At 41.5% G+C, this 19,824-nt stretch overlaps 1 protein-coding gene across 1 annotated transcript; it reads right to left on the bottom strand.

Annotated features, from left to right (window-relative positions):
- Window positions 1–10,644: 10,644 nt before the first annotated feature.
- A4GNT (alpha-1,4-N-acetylglucosaminyltransferase) lies at window positions 10,645–18,742 on the bottom strand. The gene is made up of 3 exons (XM_077293024.1): window positions 18,645–18,742; window positions 18,176–18,494; window positions 10,645–11,261 (listed from the first exon to the last, which is right to left on the bottom strand). Exons 1-3 carry the CDS (start codon window positions 18,740–18,742, stop codon window positions 10,671–10,673), a joined length of 1,008 nt encoding a protein of 335 aa, XP_077149139.1. The 3' UTR covers window positions 10,645–10,670.
- Between the last annotated feature and the right edge of the window lie 1,082 nt (window positions 18,743–19,824).

The raw sequence follows: 19,824 nt of genomic DNA, 5'->3' as shown, positions 1-19,824 counted from the left end.
TGTTTTTGAAAATTCACCGCTGTTTTTTGAAATAATAATAAATGAGAGACTTTTCCATTGTCAATAGTGTGCCGGAGTTTTTTCATATTATTGAGGAATCAGTGACCTGTCAGAAGCCATACAGATGAAAATGTAAGCAGAGCACTACATAAATACCACCCCATAGGCCGCCTCAGAGCACGAGCTTAAAAATAACTCAAAACTGAAAATAAAGATTAAACAACCACAAGATTGCTTTCATCACCAGGTTTCATGTTAATCAGTATAGCGGCGCCAACCTGACACTGTTTGTAGGCTACTGTACACAATCCTGCTGACAGGTTCCCATTAAGAGTATACATTTTTTTTTGGGTGTGCTTCTTTAACTATCTACACTAAAGTTTAGAACTGGCTCCCAATGACTACATTATATTTCGAAACCTGAAGAAATTTCTGTGTCGTGAACAAAATTCTGATGATAATGCAGTCAAAGAGGCAGTGACAGGGTTCTTGCAGCAGCATGAAGTGTCCTTCTTTTCTGATGACATCTGATCACTGGAGGCGAAATGGAATGTGTGTTGAAGTCAAGGATGATTATTAGTGTTGAGCGATACCGTCCGATACTTGAAAGTATCGGTATCGGAAAGTATCGGCCGATACCGGCAAAGTATCGGATCCAATCCGATACCGATACCCGATACCAATACAAGTCAATGGGACTCATGTATCGGACGGTATTCCTGATGGTTCCCAGGGTCTGAAGGAGAGGAAACTCTCCTTCAGGCCCTGGGATCCATATTAATGTGTAAAAGAAAGAATTAAAATAAAAAATATTGCTATACTCACCTCTCCGACGCAGCCTGGACCTCACCGAGGGAACCGGCAGCGTTGTTTGCTTAAAATTCGCGGGTTTACTTCCTTACGTGAAGTCCCGGCTTGTGATTGATCGCGTGCCGCCCATGTGGCCGCGACGCGACCAATCACAGCAAGCCGTGACGTAATTTCAGGTCCTTCAGGATTTTAAAATTACGTTCCGGCTTTGTGATTGGTCGCGTCGCGGTCACATGGGCGACGCGACCAATCACATGCCGTGACGTCACGGGAGGCTGGACACGCGCGCATTTTAAGGTGAGGTCCAGGCTGCGTCGGAGAGGTGAGTATAGCAATATTTTTTATTTTAATTCTTTATTTTACACATTAATGTTGTTTCGATACCGATACCCGATACCACAAAAATATCGGATCTCGGTATCGGAATTCCGATACAGCAAATATCGGCCGATACCCGATACTTGCGGTATCGGAATGCTCAACACTAATGATTATATTTAAAAGTATTAGGTTCAGTTTTCTTCAAAAACGTTGTTTTGATATTCAGGTAAAAAAAAATTGATCATCCCTTGTAGATATATGTTTTGTATGATGAACCTACACATGACACAAATAGCACATTTTTAAACAAAGTAGCATTGCTTGTTAACATGGTGCTTTCTACAACTAAATGATTTATTGTCATTATGATGATATTATGAACCATGTCTGTTAAGTCATCTCAGTAAGAACAATGATATAGAAGGCACCTGTCAGAATTGGCATTTTTTAAAGTTATTTTTTGCAGAAACTTTGGGTGTTTCCCTGCTGCTCCACCCCTATATATCTAGGTTATATTTAGTTATAGTTGAATACCTGCATACAGGGTCAGACTGGGGTGTCTGCGGCCTATAGGTGGAGCTGACTCTAAGGGCCCACCCTATTTCTATATGCAAATGCCTGTTGGGCATTTTCCCATTATAGTGGAGTGTCAACCAACTCTAATGGAGTTGAAGACAATGAAAATTAATGGTGGAAATTTAAGGGCATACTTTGGGGGCTAGGAAGGGATTGGTGGGATCGGGAGACATTATATTGGGGTCACAGTGTGAGGGAATTTACATAAAATGATGAGATGGGTTATGTGTGAGAAAAAAGTAGGATTGGGGATGGGTGCAGACACATCGATGGGTAGCAGTGTGTGAAATTTGAAGACAGTGTGTGAGGAGCAAGGCCAGGGGCCTGTATGGGTCAAAACACATGTATGTGAAGTGGGTGGAGAAATTTGAGGACAGTATGGGGTGTAGAAATTTGAGGACAGTACGGGGCATGAGGGAGAGGGATGGGTGCATACACAGTATAGGGAGAGAGAAGGCGGGATGGGTGTGCACACAGTATGGGGAGTGAGGGAGTGGGATAGGTGCATACACAGTATAAGGAGTGAGGAGGCCGGATGGGTGCGTACACAGTGTGGGGAGTGAGGAGGCGGGATTGATGGGGATTATGTCGGACCTGCTTGGATTGGGAACTTTTTTTTTAAAGTGTGGAGGAGTATTTATTTAAATAAAGATTTTTGTGTGTGTATTTTTTCTATTTTATTATTGGGTTATTGATGGGGTGTCTGATAAACTCATCTCCATTACTAACACCAGGGCTTGATGGCAGCTATGTATTTGGACAATTCTCAGCTGTCATCAACCCCAACTACCATTACCACCGCAACAGAGTAAATCGGGAAGAGTGAAGGCAAAGTGCCAGATTTGGAGCATCTCATGTGATGCGCCAATGCTAGGGTGGCTGCTGGCTTCTATTTTTAGGTTGGGGAGGGCCAAATAACCATGGATTTTTCAGGTCTGATAATTGAAGCCTGCACTTGTCTGCTTTACCTTTGCTGGTTGCAAAAATTGGGGGCCCCACATAATTTTTTTTATGTATTTAATCATGAAAAGCTGTACAATAAGCTCAACAGGGTGCAATATAATTTTGTGTTGGGGGGGTTGAGCAATTATATGTCTGTCTATATAGCTGTCTGACTATATGTCTGTCTGTTTATAACTATCTATTATGTCTATCACTGTAGCATTCATAGCTGTCCAAAAGTGCATTTGAAAATCGCATGCAAAAACTTGTTGCGTTTCTCTTGCCAAGAGATGCAGAAATATTGCAGAAATTTCAGCATCCAAATAGTTATCATGCACACAAACTGTTAGAGGACACATGTGATAATCCATAACTAGTAAGGTTACGTGATACATGGCTATGTTAATAAAGTCCTGTGCCTTCTAACAAGCTGTGAAATGGACAGAAAGTGTGCCGGTCTTGGCTAGCATAAATCCGCTTAAAGAATGATGTATTTTGCACACCATGCAGAATGTTTTGCAATTTAGAACCAAAACTCATATGTCAAAGGAGGAGGGTTTGACACAATAGAAAACACTTGAGGCCTCGTTAGGTAAGGGTGGCATTAATAAAGAACTTCAAGACCAGAGAGTGAAGGAAGAAAACAACTGTAAGGAAGTTCTTTTTGTAATTGTTGATGTGAACATGCACTTAGCAAGACAAAAAAGGGCATTTTGATGCTCACATTAAAGTCTTGATTTTGCAGACGCTAAAAGTAGAACATTTCTGAATGCAATTCAACTTGTTTCTCATTATAACGCCCCCATGCGTGAACATTTGCAGCATCATAAGAAAGGACAAGTGAGCCATTTCTCACCTAATATGCGATGTGAATACCTTTCTGCCCAATGTTGACAAAAGTAGTCTCGGAGTGATTTCATTATCGGCTAACCAGAAAATATATGTTTACATGCTTTCAGAGCACAGAGGTGTTCCTTCTTCAGACAAAATTACAAATAAATTAATAAGTGTTTCAAGAAGGAAAAAAGCGCAATAGCATCTTATCCCACAGATTAAAAGTAATATATTTTTAAAAACTGCTCACCTGCTGATATTTTCCCAGAAGTGTGTCCATTTCATTCCTGATTTTGTGTCAGTGTAAATTCATCCTTGTTTGTAGTTTTTGCATGGTTTCCCCAATATAGATACCTCCAGGGCACTTTGTACATTGTATCATGTAGACAACATTGGAGGTTGTACATGAAAAGAAATCCATGACCTTATAGTCCTGATTTGGGTTTGGTATGCGGACTGTATTTTTGGGGATAAGTTGCTAACATAGTACCACAATATAATTTGTTATTGTACATCACCTAATATGCAAAACTAATTTTCAGACATCATTACAGGCAAAATAAGGGAACACATACTAAATGATATTGTGGAGGCCAAGTATTTTTCTGTGATGTTTGACTGCACACCTGACATAAGCCATTTGGAACAAATGTCTGAAGTAATTAGATATGTCAAAATGACAAAGTATGACACTGAGATCCAAGAGGTATTGTTTATCCTTGAGGAGATGACATGTTTAGCATACCGAGATGAGGAGACTTAAAGCCGAAATGCTCCTCTGGGAAATATGCAAATTGTCTCTTCAGAGAGGAGAGGACTAGAACTCTAGTGCTACCTACTGTTAGTTGCAATCCTAAAAGTCAATGTTCACCCTTTATCAAGCCTTGTCACATGACTTAGGATAAAAGCCAAACCAGAATCTCAATTTGGTTTGGCTTTTATCCTAAGTCACGTGACAAGGCTCGTTAAAGGGTCAACATTGACTTTTAGGATTGCAACTAACAGTAGGTAGCACTAGAGTTCTAGTCCTCTCCTCTCTGAAGAGACAATATGCAAAGTATGGCACTGAAATTGTAGAAAGCTTCATAGACTTTTTTACTGTGAGTGAGAAGACTGGACTTGCTCTCACTGAAATCATTTTTCAATGGGGCAAATATGGCTGGAAAGTATAAAGGGGTTCAAGAACGATTGCTTCAAGAAAATAACCTAGCATATTTTGTACCCTGTGCTGCTCGTTCCCAAAATCTGGTTGGTGGAAATACTGCTAGTGTGTCACGAGGAGCAGAGGCTAACTTTGGAACTGTACATTGTCTTTATTTGTTTTAGCTGCCTCCACTTTTAGATGGGAAGTTTTACAGAAACACGTGCCGGTTACCCTCAGGTCACTAAGCAAAGCCAGGTGATCAGCACAGCAAATTTAGAAGCAGTAAGACCTATTTAAATGCATCTAAGCGAAATCGCTGATGCTTTAAATGAACCAAAAACCAATACAGTAGCAAACATGGAGACAAAGGTTGAGGCTGCTTCTCTGATGCACAATATTACAAAGTTTGATTTTGTTGCCATGTCTTGTTTTTGGTACAAAATACTAAGTCACATTGATCGTATCAACAAACTTCTACAAAATGAAAACATCAGTATTGATATGTCTACAAAGCAAAGTCATAGGTCTCTTGATCCTGTTAAGGTACCTTCACACGAAGCGACGCTGCAGCGATAGCGACAACGATGTCGATCGCTGCAGCGTCGCTGTTTGGTCGCTGGAGAGCTGTCACACAGACCGCTCTCCAGCGATCAACTATGCCGAGGTCCCCTGGTAACCAGGGTAAACATCGGGTAACTAAGCGCAGGGCCGCGCTTAGTAACCCGATGTTTACCCTGGTTACCAGCGTAAAATCTAAAAAAAACAAACAGCACATACTTACATTCACGTCCCCCTGCGTCCACTTCCTGACTGACTGAGCGCCGTACAGTGAGAGCAGAGCGGTGACGTCACCGCTGTGCTGCTTTCACTTTCACTTTGCGGCGCTGAGTCAGAGGAGGAAGCAGACTGCAGGGGACGCAATGTGAGTATGTGCTGTTTGTTTTTTTTACATTTTACGCTAGTAACCAGGGTAAACATCGGGTAACTAAGCGCGGCCCTGCGCTTAGTAACCCGATGTTTACCCTGGTTACCAGTGTAAAATATCGCTGGTATCGTTGCTTTTGCTTTCAAACACAACGATACACAGCGATCGGACGACCAAATAAAGTTCTGGACTTTATTCAGCGACCAGCGACATCACAGCAGGATCCTGATCGCTGCTGCGTGTCAAACGAAACGATATCGCTAGCGAGGACGCTGCAACGTCACGGATTGCTAGCGATATCGTTATAATGTCGTTTCGTGTGAAGGTACCTTTAGAGTCAATTAGAACAACTAATGCAATTGCAAGGTGTGGCCTTTATTATCACTTCTGAGTGATAAGGAAGTTAAAGATCAATATGATGTTTTGATGAAGAATGTGAAGATTACAGTGTTCAGTTGTCACAGGAAAACACATTTAGGCTATGTGCACACATCAGGATTTCTAGCAGAAATTTTCCTGACAAAAAACGGACATTTCTGCCAGAAATCCGCATGCGTTTTTTTCGCGTTTTTTGTGCGTTTTTTCCAAATGCATAGAATTGCGGGAAATCTACAAAATTAATGAACATGCTGCTTTTTTTACCGTGATGCGTTTTTTTCGCGGAAAAAAACGCACCATGTGCACAAAACATGCAGAATGCATTCTAAATGATAGGATGCATAATGTATGCGTTTTTAATGAGTTTTTATAGCGTTTTTATCGTGAAAAAATGTGAAAAAAATGCAAAAAAAACCTGAACGTGTTCACATACCCTTAGGATTTCTCTTTTAGAAATCAGTGACAAAATCCTTTTAGAAATAAGAACTCGATTTGACACTATAGAAAAGCTTAGTAATACATTTGGTTTTCTCTCTGGACCTCAGTTTCATGCATTAACAACAGAAGAATTTATGGAAAAGGCCATGAAATTAGCCTAGATATATCAGAAGGATCTTGATAAAGATGAAATTATCCCAGAAGTGGAGAGTTTGAGAGTTTTGAACATTATACACTGAATTTAAACACAAGTTTGAAAACTGCCACACCTGAAGGTCTGCTTATCTCCATATACAAGAATGACCTATAAGCTGTCTATCCGAATATAGCCAAAGCTCTGGAAATCTTCCTGACTATACCAGTATCTGTTGCTTCCCTTGAAAGAAGCTTTAGCAAGCCAAAGTTCCTGAAAACATATCTTCGAAGTGTCATGGTACAACAAAGGTTAACAAACTTAAGCATTACGTATTTCCATACAGAAAGAGTTGGCTTTAAAATTTTCTTAGATGGTATTATAAAAATGTTTGCAGCAAAAATAACTTGTAAAATTAAATTTCAGACAGTTCTGTCATGGAACATAGTAATTCTTATTTTGCAACGAAACAGGCTCACAGGTATGCAAGCAGTTTTACTCATACCCACTGACTGGTTTAGTTTAATATAAGTTATTGTTTTGTTAAAATATAATATATACATGTATTGTGTGTAATATATACATACAAAATGTTTTATTGTCGATTAAGTTAAATAAAGTTAAATAAAGCATTGTGGGAAAAAACAGGGATGTACTTTTACTTGATTAAACAGAGTTACAATAAAGTTAAGCTTCAAATACGGTTGGGGGGGCGCACCGCCAAACAGATTCTTTGCCTTCGGTGCAGGCAAAGCTAATTACACCTGGAGTCGACACAGGCGGCTCCTGCACATCTACTGTGTGCACACCATAACTGGGATGTACACTTATGGTAGTTTACATTAAAGATGTTCTTTGCTGAAAACAAGTTATCACTGATCCACAGATTAGGTAGGTGATAACTTATTGATCAGTGGAATCCGACCATTGGAAACCGCATCAATCGAAAGAATGGGGAACTTTTATCCCTGACAGGGAACCTTTTATACCCAATTTAAAATGTAGTGGCAGGTAGGATGTCCTGTTTGGGGCTTCCAGAAACAGCCAAGTGCAGCATGTACAGCCACTGAAGGAATTAATGAATCAGTGGTCGAGTCGTACATGCTGTTCCATACTAATGGGGATAAAATTCCACATTGCTTGTTTTCCCTGGAGAACCTATGTAAGTGCATATTTCCTACTGCGTAATAATGTACGTAACTCATTCTGGCCCCATACAGTAATTGTCATCCATCCTAGCCCCCTTTATTTAATATAACCCATCCTGGGCCCCTATATATCCCCCCATGCATGCCACAAATTCCCACAACAAATCCCCAAAAATGTGACATACAACAAATGTGGATGTGGTGAAGACTGAAACTTTACAAGATAAATGAATCAAAAGTTCACAGAAGTCCTTAGAATAGGATACTATTTATCAGAGCTCAGCAGTAAAATATTTCTGTCCATACTGCCATCTTTGTTGGTGTCCTGGTGAAGATCACAGTACCAGTTGGAATGTGAATAATTGGCTGTTAAAAAGCAGAATTTAACATAATCATATCAATAAATGGATAAGTAGTCTTTAATATATTTGTGCTAGTAATTATATTCTTTAGCTCTTTTGTTTAAGCTTAGTGTATAAAACACGTACAGAATGTGAATTTTGTTTATTGGGGTAGTTTAATACAATTTTCCAAACTTGTGCCCCAAATACAGTATACTCATCTATATACACAACATGGTGCAGTTCAAGCAACAGAATATCCATGAATACCAGCTAAATTCATACTGAAAGAACAGTTTTTCATCATCAATTTGACTGTTGAAACCTGTGGGTATGCTGAACAAATACACTTCAGTTTAAGGACAAAAATATTAGGCCACCTACACACTACAGCTACAAGAGCTGTAATGACATCCCATTGGAAATCCACAGGTATTAATGTGGAGTTAGTCTTCACATTCAGCCATAACAGTTGACATTCTTCTCAGAAGTCTTTCTACAAAATTATGGAGTTTTATATAAGGACATTTTTGACCATTCATCCAGAAGAGCATTTATCAGGTCAAACACTGATGTTGGATGAGAGGACCTGGCTCATGGTTTTTGTTCTAGTTCCTTCCATTGGCATTAGGGGTAAGGTTAGGGCTCTCTGTGGGCCACTCAAGTTCTTTCTAGGGTATGTGCACACATTGTGTTTGTTGTAATGGGCACATTTATAAGATTATCTCAGCACAGGAACATTTGTTTTAAACACATCCAATTGTGGAACTTAGGGTACTGTCACACAGTACCATTTTGATCGCTACGACGGTACGATTCGTGACGTTCTAGCGATATCGTTACGATATCGCAGTGTCTGACACGCAGCAGCGATCAGGGATCCTGCTGAGAATCGTACGTCGTAGCAGATCGTGTGGAACTTTCTTTCGTCGCTTGATCACCCGCTGACATCGCTGGATCGTTGTGTGTGACAGCGATCCAGCGATGTGTTCGCTTGTAACCAGGGTAAACATCGGGTAACTAAGCGCAGGGCCGCGCTTAGTAACCCGATGTTTACCGTGGTTACCAGCGTAAACGTAAAAAAACAAACAGTACATACTCACATTCCGGTGTCTGTCCTCCAGCGTCTCAGCTTCTCTCCACTGTGTGAGCGTCTGCCAGCCGGAAAGCGAGCACAGCGGTGACGTCTGACGTCACCGCTGTGCTTGCCGGCTATGGCGCTTACACAGTGGAGAGAAGCAGAACGCCGGGGACAGACACCGGAATGTAAGTATGTACTGTTTGTTTTTTTTACGTTTACGCTGGTAACCACGGTAAACATCGGGTTACTAAGCGCGGCCCTGCGCTTAGTTACCCGATGTTTACCCTGGTTACCGGGGACTTCGGCATCGCTCCAGCGCCGTGATTGCAACGTGTGACCGCAGTCTACGACGCTGGAGCGATATTCATACGATCGCTGCGACGTCACGGATCGTGCCGTCGTAGCGATCAAAATGGTACTGTGTGACAGTACCCTTACTATTATTCCAAGATCTATTGATTAAAATGTACTTTATTAGTGCGAAAACCACTTTAAATAAGTTTTGTGTCCCAAAACTTTTCTCCTTGTAGGGTATGTCAGCCAATGTTCCTATTGTGTGCACCAGATGTTAACTTCAAATGGGTTAGTTTAACCCTAGGACTCATTCATACAACTGAATTTACGGTGTGAGTGCTATCCGTAAAAAAAAATTAATAGCACTCGGTCCAATGTTATTCAACAGGGCTCTGCAGATGAACACATTTTTTCACTGACTGAATCTGCATTTGAAAAAAATCATCATGAGCTAGTTTCTTCCATAAGCTATCCCATATCCATGAGCTAGTTTCTTCCATAAGCTATCCCATATCCATGAGCTAGTTTCTTCCATAAATCAAACGAGACTTACCTATTCAGTTCTATAAGTGTGTAAAAAAAAAAAAAATCGGATGCCTTATGGAGCCACAGTATACTGTAACATCTGATCTATATGGATACATTGCATTTGTCATTTAAGGTAGTTAGTTAACTTTAAATGGTCCTATAAGTAATTAATAGTTGCTGCCAAAAAAATGGATTGCAGATGGATGACATGCAAGACAAAAAAATCATTCCACTTTCTGGTTGAAACTATGACCGATTTTTTTATATGTTCGTATGAAACTAGGAAAAATATAGAAAAAAGCCATAGTGCAGGGACAACAATCTGACAAGCGTAGAAGCAATTAAAAGTAAAAAGTAAAAATGCCATACAAATGGGTGGGGGAGCAGTAAAGAGCATGGTGGTGCTCTTCGAACACTAAGCGGCGTTCTTCCTCAAAGCCTGCCGCTCTAAACAAGTCACCATGTGCTTTCCTGCTCCCCCACCTATTTGTATGGAATTTTAACATTTTTTGAATTAAAGAGGATTTTTTTACGATTCAACCAGAAGCTGGACTCCTTTCTTCTTTTTTTTGTGAAATTACCCTTGGTTTGAGGATCTTTCAGTTAATTGAAGCATTAAAAGTTGCTATACAATAAAATATGAAAAAGTCTATTCAGATTAAATTTGTATAAAATGTGAAAAATTACAGAATTTCACAATGGTTACATAAGATCATCCGGACTGATGTGCAAAAATAGGCTTAAAATAGGATAATGGGTGTAAATTGTGGGTCTTGTTCAGAGGTACGTTGTCTCATTATGAAGTAGTGCACTATATATAGAAGGACAATGCTCTTTGTAGAGATGTTCTACTAAAGTGTTATCTCCAGGTACCATAGTTAATTTTACACCTGAGTTCATGTAGTTCCAGAGATGCAAAGCATAGGAGTGATTGAAAGTTGGCAATTTGTTCCAAACCTTGTAATATGCTCTCCAAGCTGGATAAGAAATAGGGTAAAAGCGCTGGGGATTGAAGAAAGTTATGTTTCCACACATGATATCTTCAGTATTCTCAAAGTTTGGCATTTTACAGAATGTCTTTAAAACACGGGTAAAGAGATGTGGCCCTTGATTTCCCCATATTCTACTATTATAATTCCGAACAAAGTCCTCCATACATTTTTGGGTGAAATTATGATGAGAAGAAAACCCAAAAATACCATTGCTAGAGAATTGAGAAGATTGTGCAGCCAAGAAGTCTTCACTGGGAATGACTCGTATTGAGATGATGTCCGTATCCATATACATGCCGCCGTACTTCCAAATCAGAGCTAACCTGCAGGCATCAGAGCTGACGTGGGTCCAGTGCAATTGTTTCTGTAGATCAATCTAAAAGCAAAGTGCAAAAATTAAATTAATTTCCACGAAAGCATTATTATTTTGAAGCTTTTCATTGTTCATGCAATTTATGTTATGATTGCTGTATACAGGATTGTCAATGATCTCATTAAAAAAATCATGGCTGGAAAATATTATTGCAGACAAATTGAAAAGCAATCTGTCCAAATTTCTCTAGATTCAGAGAAGTCACCGATAAACATTTTTTTAAAGATGTTGAAAAAATGTGTCCATTTTTCAGACTGTTCAGAATTTTAAGGACTGTTTGCACAATAACTTGAATCAGATAAAGTATAAAGTTTGAAAATAAATGTCCTTGAAAGGGTGTAGTACTGCTTATTTATTTTGTATAATGCCTTCACCTATGAGCTACTGTATATAGGCCAGTTAGCCAGCTAAGGGAAATCTTGTTTGCAGTGGTATAACTCCTCAGGCGAGCACTCCTTTCAACTGTATATGTCTTTAAGATGCAGCTATAGATAAAAGCTATGGCCATACGGACATATTGGCTCCATTCTACCAACAATTACTGTTAAAATACAAGCTGCTTTTGGCCTGTAGCCTGTGAGAACACGGGAGCATGTGTAAGGAGGTGACCGAGGTCATCACATGCCTCCCCCTCTTTGGACACTGTTCACCTGGACTACGTGCGGTACCTTGTCATTTACCAATGTTAATGTATTCATGTAATGTTATTGTGTATGTATTTGACATGTACTGGTGATAAGTTTAGGGATAACATAGAAGTTAGCATAGGATAATAGTGGGATTAGATTAGTGGGGCACATTAGTGATAGGGAATCAGTCTTAGGCCACGTTCACACTTTGCGGGGTCCCTCTGCGGGTTCTCCCGCAGCGGAATTGATAAATCTGCAGGGCAAAACCACTGAGGTTATCCCTGCAGATTTATCGCGGTTTGTTCTGCGGTTTCCGCTGTGGGATTACTCCTATACTATTGATGCTGCATATGCAGCAATATGCAGCATCAATAGTAATGTTAAAAATAATAAAAATTGGTTATACTCACCCTCCGATGTCCGGATCTCCTCGGCACTGCACGGGGCGCTCCGGTTCCAAAGATGCTGTGCCGAGAAGGACCTTCGTGACATCACGGTCATGTGACCCGGGCGTCATCACGGTCATGTGACCGCGACGTCACCGCAGGTCCTGTTCGCACAGCAACTCTGACCGGCCGGCCGCGTGCAGCGCTGAGAGGTGAGTATAACATGATTTTTTATTTTTATTCTTTTTTTGACCCCAAATATGGTTCCCAGGGCCTGGAGGAGAGTCTCCTCTCCTCCACCCCGGGTACCACCCGCACATTAACCGCTTACTTCCCGCAACGTGGGCACAGCCCCATGCGGGAAGTAAGCGGTTCAAAGCATTCCTATGGGTGCAGAATCGCAGTGATTCTGCACAAAAAAGTGACATGCTGCAGGTTTTAAACCGCTGCGTTTCTGCGCGGTTTTTCCCGCAGCATGTGCACAGCGGTTTGCGGTTTCAATAGGGTTTACATGTAAATGGAAACGCTATGGAAACTGCTGCGGACCCGCAGCATCAAAATTGCGGCGGTTCCGCGGTAAAAACCGCAAAGTGTGAACATGGCCTTAGAGTAGGTATAGTGAGCATTAGGGATTTGCCAGTTGGGAGAAGCTTTAGGGTAGTGCAGCATAGAGTAGTGGGACATAGGGAGGCACTTCCTGGTTGGGGGTGAGTCAGGATGAAGCAGTGAAGGGAGACAGCCTGCTAGCCATGGGGATAAGGGTGCTAAGGCAGGAAGGGGCCCCAGGCTGAGTGGCATGCAGGCGGTCACCAGTTTGAATAGAAACCAACCTGAAAAGGATCCGGGGTCTATCACCGGGGCAAGTGAAGCTGAGACAGCGAGCCTGGCGCCTTTTCCTTTTGAAGCCGGACAAGGGAATGGTAGGAAGCTGGTGGGCCTAAAGGCACAGATAGAATAGAGAATGTCCAGAAATGAGGCAGGGATTGCCAGCAGCAAGGCAGGGACTGCCAGAAGGAACAGAGGTTGCTTGGAAAGCAGGAGAGATGCCACTCTGTACACTGTGCTGCATTTGTGATGGAAACCTTATTGCTAAGTAAAGTTGAACTGTTGAAAAAGCACACTGTCTGTCTGAGATGGTTTGTGGAGCTAGTGGATGCAAAGCCAGAGTGAAAGAAGCCGAGGGGACTCTGACAGTGAATGTGAATGTACTGTTGCGCACGCTGCACATGCAGCAGAAGGAACATTGTATTTCATCTGTGGGGTGCTAGGGTGTGGGAACACTACAGCCCATTGCCATGACTACCACCCTGGCCACTTTACATATGCAGAGGGCATCAACCCATGCATTGACATCACTACATTGAGCATTTAACTGCCATTAAAGGGACCAAGTACTTCGTTGTGGGGAAGTTATGGAGCACAATGTTAGGTGTCAAGATCCTGTCTCGAACCACCTCTGCTGCGGTCTCCCATCCTTCTCCAGCCACAATGGAGCCTGCTCAGCAGAGACGTCAGTCCCAGCGTCTGGCTCAGGCAGATACTGTGCGCTTAGTTACTGCTGGTCTTCCAGGCTCAGCCTTTGTAACCAGCACTGTTCAGTGGCGAGCAGATGCTCCTGGGACTAAGTCCTGCTTTTCCTCTACTGAGCATGCCCAAGGGAAGACCTCTCATTGGAGGTCAGGGGTCACATGCTCAGGTCCTGTAGCAGCTCGTATTGCACCACTAGGAAGGTTCCGGAGAGCTTCCTCTATAAAAGGTTTGCATGGCCGCACAGCCATGTGCTAGTATAAACTTGATAGCGTGTGTGTGTAGATGTATGACTGTCGATGGATGAAAGCTCCTTAATCATTCCCATTCCTAGTGTTGTTGACTGCTCGTGAATGGTGGAAGCTATCTAGCGCCCGACAGCGCTACCTGCACACCTAGCACACGTTACAGTGCCTTTTGCAGTGCCTGCTTATATGGCACCGTGCGTAATCAGTGCACTTTCCTGACAGCCTGTCAGTGAAAGGTGGGAATTCCCACTTGGACTCTGCATCTGACTCGGCGTGTCCTCAGGCGTGGGTTCAAAAGCCACCGAGGGTCAGAGCGAGTCCAATCACCTGATTAGTGGGGGTGATTCATAGGGATCCCACTAGTGTCTTGCAGCTGCACCCTTTGTCTGTTAACAGGGCGCAGCATATTTTGGCGGCTCTGTGAAGCAACAGAGTTCGCTACTATTCACACGGGGTGAAGTCTAACCCATGTGTGAACAAGTGTCCATCCACCATTACTCAGCAGCAGGTACATCTCTGCACGGTGGACCCCAGGCTGCAAATGCACCCCATATCTACCTCTTTATTATTTCGTGCTTTCTGCTAGCCCTAACACACAATGCCAGCACAATACCACAATAGGGCACCACGGTGGTTCAGTGGTTAGCACTGCAGCCTTGCAGCTCTGGGATCCTGAGTTCAAATCCCACAAAGGACAACATCTGCAAGGTGTTTGCATGTTCTCCCTGTGTTTGCATGGGTTTACAATGGGTATTCCGGTTTCCTCCCACACTCCAAAGACTTACTGAAAGGGAATTTAGATTGGGATTCCCATTGGGGACAGTGATGACCACTGTGGAATAAGATAGCGCTATGTAAGCAAAGTTTAATAAAAAATACCAGCACAAAAGAATTAAAAGATTAAATGTGTCCTGCTTTATGTATCACTGTAGTAACAGAAAAAAAATTGATTTGTTACTGTGGATGAGCCTTGGATACCTTGGATAGCCTTGAATCAGAGCACAAAAGAATGACATCTCAGATGTGGCCAGATTTTTGGAGCACATTAGTAACAGAACAAATTTATATTTTATCATATTCACCCCTGTAGGGAGAACAATATGTGCACCAGAGAATGAAAAGAAGAAATGTAGCCTCCTTTTGGTAGCACGATAGTAAAAAACCCCATTTTAATTTTATCATGTGTCTCCCTGTATGGAGAACAATATCAGCACCCAAAATTGTAAAATCTAATATATAGAATTTTTTATGTACATGACCTCTGCAGACAGCTTAATTTCACTGCCACTAAATGACAAGGTGGGATATGGCATGCTGAATCACATTTGTAATAGAAAAAAATATATATTTTTTAATCTGCATGAGCTATGCAGACAGCTGAAATTCACCACCACTTAATGACAAGGTAGGATATTGCATGCTGAATAACATAAGAAACAACAACAAAAATTTTTTTACTGTGCAACAGCTCTACACACAGAACAATTTCACCGCCACAAAATTAAAATGTGGTATATGGTGGGCTGTATCAAATTTAGCAACAGAGTTTTTTTTTTCAATGTGCATGAGATCTGCAGACAGCTCAATTTCACCGTCACTAAATAACAAAGTGGGATATGGCATTCTAGATCACGTTAACAACTGCCAAAAACATTTTTTTACAGGGTAACAGCTCTGCACACAGAACAATTTCACAGCAACAAAATGACAACGTTGGATATGGCAGGCTGTATCACATTTATCAACAGATTTTTTTAAAAAATCTGCATGTGCTATGCAGGCAGTTGAATTTCACCAGAACTAAATGAAAAGGTGAGTTATAGCATGCTTAGCCACAGCACACTATATCTAAATTATTTTTTTCCTGGCCAACAACTCAAATCATAGAACAATGTTACCACCACTAAATGACAAGGTGACATATGCCTTGCTATATCACATTTAGCAACTGAAAACATAAGATTTAGAAAGGTCTATTTGTGCATGTAGCCCAGCCACCCAGGACACTTGCTAGCTAAACTATCTGACTTAGAAAAAAACACCTAGCTAATTAGCTAAAATCTATCAGCACCCAGGCCCAGCGTCAGGAGCAGCCTCTCTGCTCTGTTATATTAAGAAAAATAAACTAAAACAAAATGGCTGCTTTTCACATAGAGAGGGACATGTGGTTTCAGCAGTCAATGACACAAGCCGTTGTGTTGGTACATTGTGGATGTTTCCTGCGTCTCGATTGGCTAGACACAATATGCACACATAAAGTTAGAAAAAAAAAGTTTACATACCTGCCGCTTCTCTGGGCTCTCCCCACTCCTTCCCCTCGTAAAACACGTGCCTCACGCTTATCATACACCACCACTATTCTAGCCAAAGTGCTCAAAATACTTTAGTGGTAATGCAAATATTTTCCCATACTTTTTACTGAATGTTACAGATTTTCCACAATTTTATTAAAATTTGTCTTCCATCACGAATCCAAATGTGCCATATTCATGACGATTTTATGTTTGGAGACTGTTTTTTGAATTTGGCATTCCCTTTTAGCCCCTTCTGGTCGCAATATGGGCCCTGACGAATGACTGACTAAGGGATGGCTGACATCCATCTTGCCAAACCAAATGTTACCTAGACCCACACATTTTCTGTTATCTAATCCCCCTTAAAACCTGCCAAAATGACAAGTTTGGATAAAATGGCCGCATCAGCCTTTATTAATAAAATTAGCAATATTATTACTTATACTTAAATATAAGGAAAGGATCTTTGGAAGCTCAACCAATAAAACCTGGAACCATGAGTGAGTTCTCTTTGGCCTAACTGCATTCCACCAGTTTGAGGACCCCTTAGCTGAATAATGCCTTGTGATTTGTCACTCTGGACCCCAGCTCAATAGAGACCCCCCCTGAGTATATCTTAACACTTATAAAATTGGAAGGGGGTTTACCCTACAAAAACAGGTCCTGTACCCTCACCATTTACCATACCACCAATTTGCTTCCCAAAGCCCCTTTCCTCCATAAAAGGCATACATGAACTCTTATGCATGCATGTCCCTCCACACCCAAACTGCTTTTCCTAGACCTTGCCTCAGCCCCAAAATCCAAATGTCAATTCCAATAGGTGACAAATGAACCCAATTTTGTCACAGATCCTCTTGTGGCGGAACCGTCAACTACTGTTGCCTTATTACTATAGCCGCTCCTTAACAAGAAGCAAGCTACTTCCCAATTAACTTTGAAAGGCCTTGTTCAAACATTCAATCGACTGGCCATGTTTCCATGCAAGACAACAATCTCGGACCAGACCAAAGCAATGTGAGGGTAGGAAGTCATGAGAAGCAAACAATGAAATTTGCTGTCACAGATCAAATCCCTGGAAGACCAAATGCCCAGGTCATTGCCACCAGCGTGGGTTAGTAAAATGTCTGGGGGCCTGGCCAGGCTTGCATGGAAATAGAACTCAGACCTGAGTCTCGTCCACAGCATACCACTAATCCCAATCCGCCAAACCATCGCCTCTTGATAGTCTGGCATCGACCTTCAATGCTCACAACACAACATAAGAATGGCCCACCACGCAAACCAGTAAGCTGAAAGAAGAAAGGGGAACAACACAAAACTCCTGATTATTAACTGGGATGAACACCCTTTATACCACTTTTATTTAAACAAAAAACAAATGTATTTGTTTTGACATATGGACAAAATCACTAAGACTCTAAGCACACTATGGAAGAGATCAGATCCCATCACCACCCCTATCCTAAATGAGTGGGACCTGAAATTGGACAAGTCCAAACCATACATGAGTACTGCAATGCATGTGGGGAATGAAGTTTAGTTTTTCCTGACAGCCTTGATTTCAGTAAGCCGTTCTGGCAGAATTGATATACTATATTCCTGCATATTTTCCCTATATCTGCAGGTTAGTAGCATTTGGGGATATGACGGGTATCCTTCTAGATTCACTGTGGCCAAAATCTCAGGGTCAAAACATTTGAAGCAATGCCTTCAGAAGAGGCATCCTTGTGCCTACAACTTGTACATGCATAACCAGACAAAAGACTGCTTTACATTTGGTTAAATTAACTGCATAACACTTAGTAATAATCAGAATTTGCTGCACCTTACCTTCTGATACCAGGAGTGAAGTGGTGTGTCAATAAACAGTTCTTCCATCTTCAGGGGGAAGAAGTAAATGTTCCTCAGGGATGAGAGAACTGGGAAATGTCTCTGCACCGTTTCTTCAATATTGGTACTATTTAATCCTTTCAAGAAGAAAGCCACTGGTCGGTTTTTGTACACACGAGCTGCTGACTCAAGGGCACATAAAACTAGTGGTGGAGGTTGCATTCGATCTGTAGTTTCCAAATATATGATCCCATTACCTTCTTTTAATATTTCAGCTGGAGACCTGGGAGCAATGTTCTCCGTTGTGCTTGAAGACGTACTGATGGTCTCCAATAATGTATTTTCCTTAACACTTGATGCTTTGGTACTAGATATAGTTGTAATCATTTCCCATCCATTTACAGGATTGAAAACTTGACCTATTAGCATAAAGGATCCATTTAATTCTTTATCTCCCGAGATAAAAGACATATAAGGCAAGATATTCTCTCTGTAGGTGATTCCATAAAAGAATCCGATGGTTATCAGTAGGAGCAAGAAGACTATAAACCTCAATGATTTTATCATTTCCGAAGCATGTGTTGTCAGACTACAAAACAAAAAATTCAAAGAAATGTAGTTATAAAGTGTCGAAGGTGAAAAATGGCATAAAACAAGAAGTGGCATCCAAATAGAGTAAGAAAAAATGTCAAAAGATTTACATAAATTTAGTTTAATGAGAGTAAAAAGAATAAATGAAACATATTGTAGAACAGGTTAATTAATAAATGCATAGATATTGTTTGAACATCTGGAAAGGAAGCTGCAATGCCTGCTGCAGTGCAGTAGCACACAACCTCCGCCAGGGGGTGCGGGTGAAGGAAAACAGGTACACTCACAGTGAGCAGCAGGCAGAAGCCACTAGGTGGCGAAAGAGTAGTCGGAAAAAGCTGGGTCAGCAAAAGAGATGGAACAAGGTACCATAGGTCACAGCAATACACATGGTCAGAAACAAGTCCAAGAGCCAATTGGGAGCAGGAAAGCCAGAGATGCAAGACAGTCACACAGGTCAGAGGACAAGCCAAGTCAAATACCAAGGAGTCACAACACAGGAAGCAAGCACTACAATAAGAAAAGTCACAGGAAAACACAGGAACGGGGCCTAGGTAAATGTGCAGAGGACAAATCAGGGTATAATGGGTCAGCTGCTCAAGCCAGAGACACAAACTATAACTGACACTGCTTGCAGGTAACAGCGGACTGAAATAGCCAGACAGATCCCAAAATGAGGCAAGGAATATTAACCCCCGCATGACCATCCCAGGGAGAGAATAGTCAGAAACAAACCCCCGGACTGGATCATGACAGAAGCCTTTTTATAAGTAAATTTAAGAATATTTGGCTTGTATTTGACTTAAACACCATCCCAACATATGATGTCAATATACATGTTACATACTCATCCTAGATCTGGGCTTTGCTCGCTGTACCCTAGGCTGCTAAACTTTCTTGTACTCCACGTTGGGCTCTGCAAGTAGTCTGTCATGCTCCCATGTGTTGATCTTCCTAGGCCTATATGAGGTTTCCCAACACTCAAACCTGGGGTCTTGCTATTAAGACATTCTAATATGGCTTATAGTTTGTCTGTTCACAGCAACTCGGCAACCTGT

Source organism: Ranitomeya variabilis, chromosome 2, assembly GCF_051348905.1.
Source record: "Ranitomeya variabilis isolate aRanVar5 chromosome 2, aRanVar5.hap1, whole genome shotgun sequence".
In the NCBI taxonomy this organism is placed as follows: Eukaryota; Metazoa; Chordata; class Amphibia; order Anura; family Dendrobatidae; genus Ranitomeya; species Ranitomeya variabilis.
Note: the sequence above shows the minus strand (reverse complement) of the source record. Positions and strands in the feature narration are given on the sequence as shown.

Excerpts from the sequence above, each read along its gene's own strand:
- A4GNT (XM_077293024.1), bottom strand. The coding sequence starts at position 18,742 with ATGATAAAATCATTGAGGTTTATAGTCTTCTTGCTCCTACTGATAACC. Across the intron at positions 18,495-18,644 it reads GAGAATATCTTGCCTTATAT|TACGTCTTCAAGCACAACGG; the intron begins GTCTTTTATCTC and ends GGAGACCATCAG. Across the intron at positions 11,262-18,175 it reads TTCACTCCTGGTATCAGAAG|ATTGATCTACAGAAACAATT; the intron begins GTAAGGTGCAGC and ends CTTTGCTTTTAG.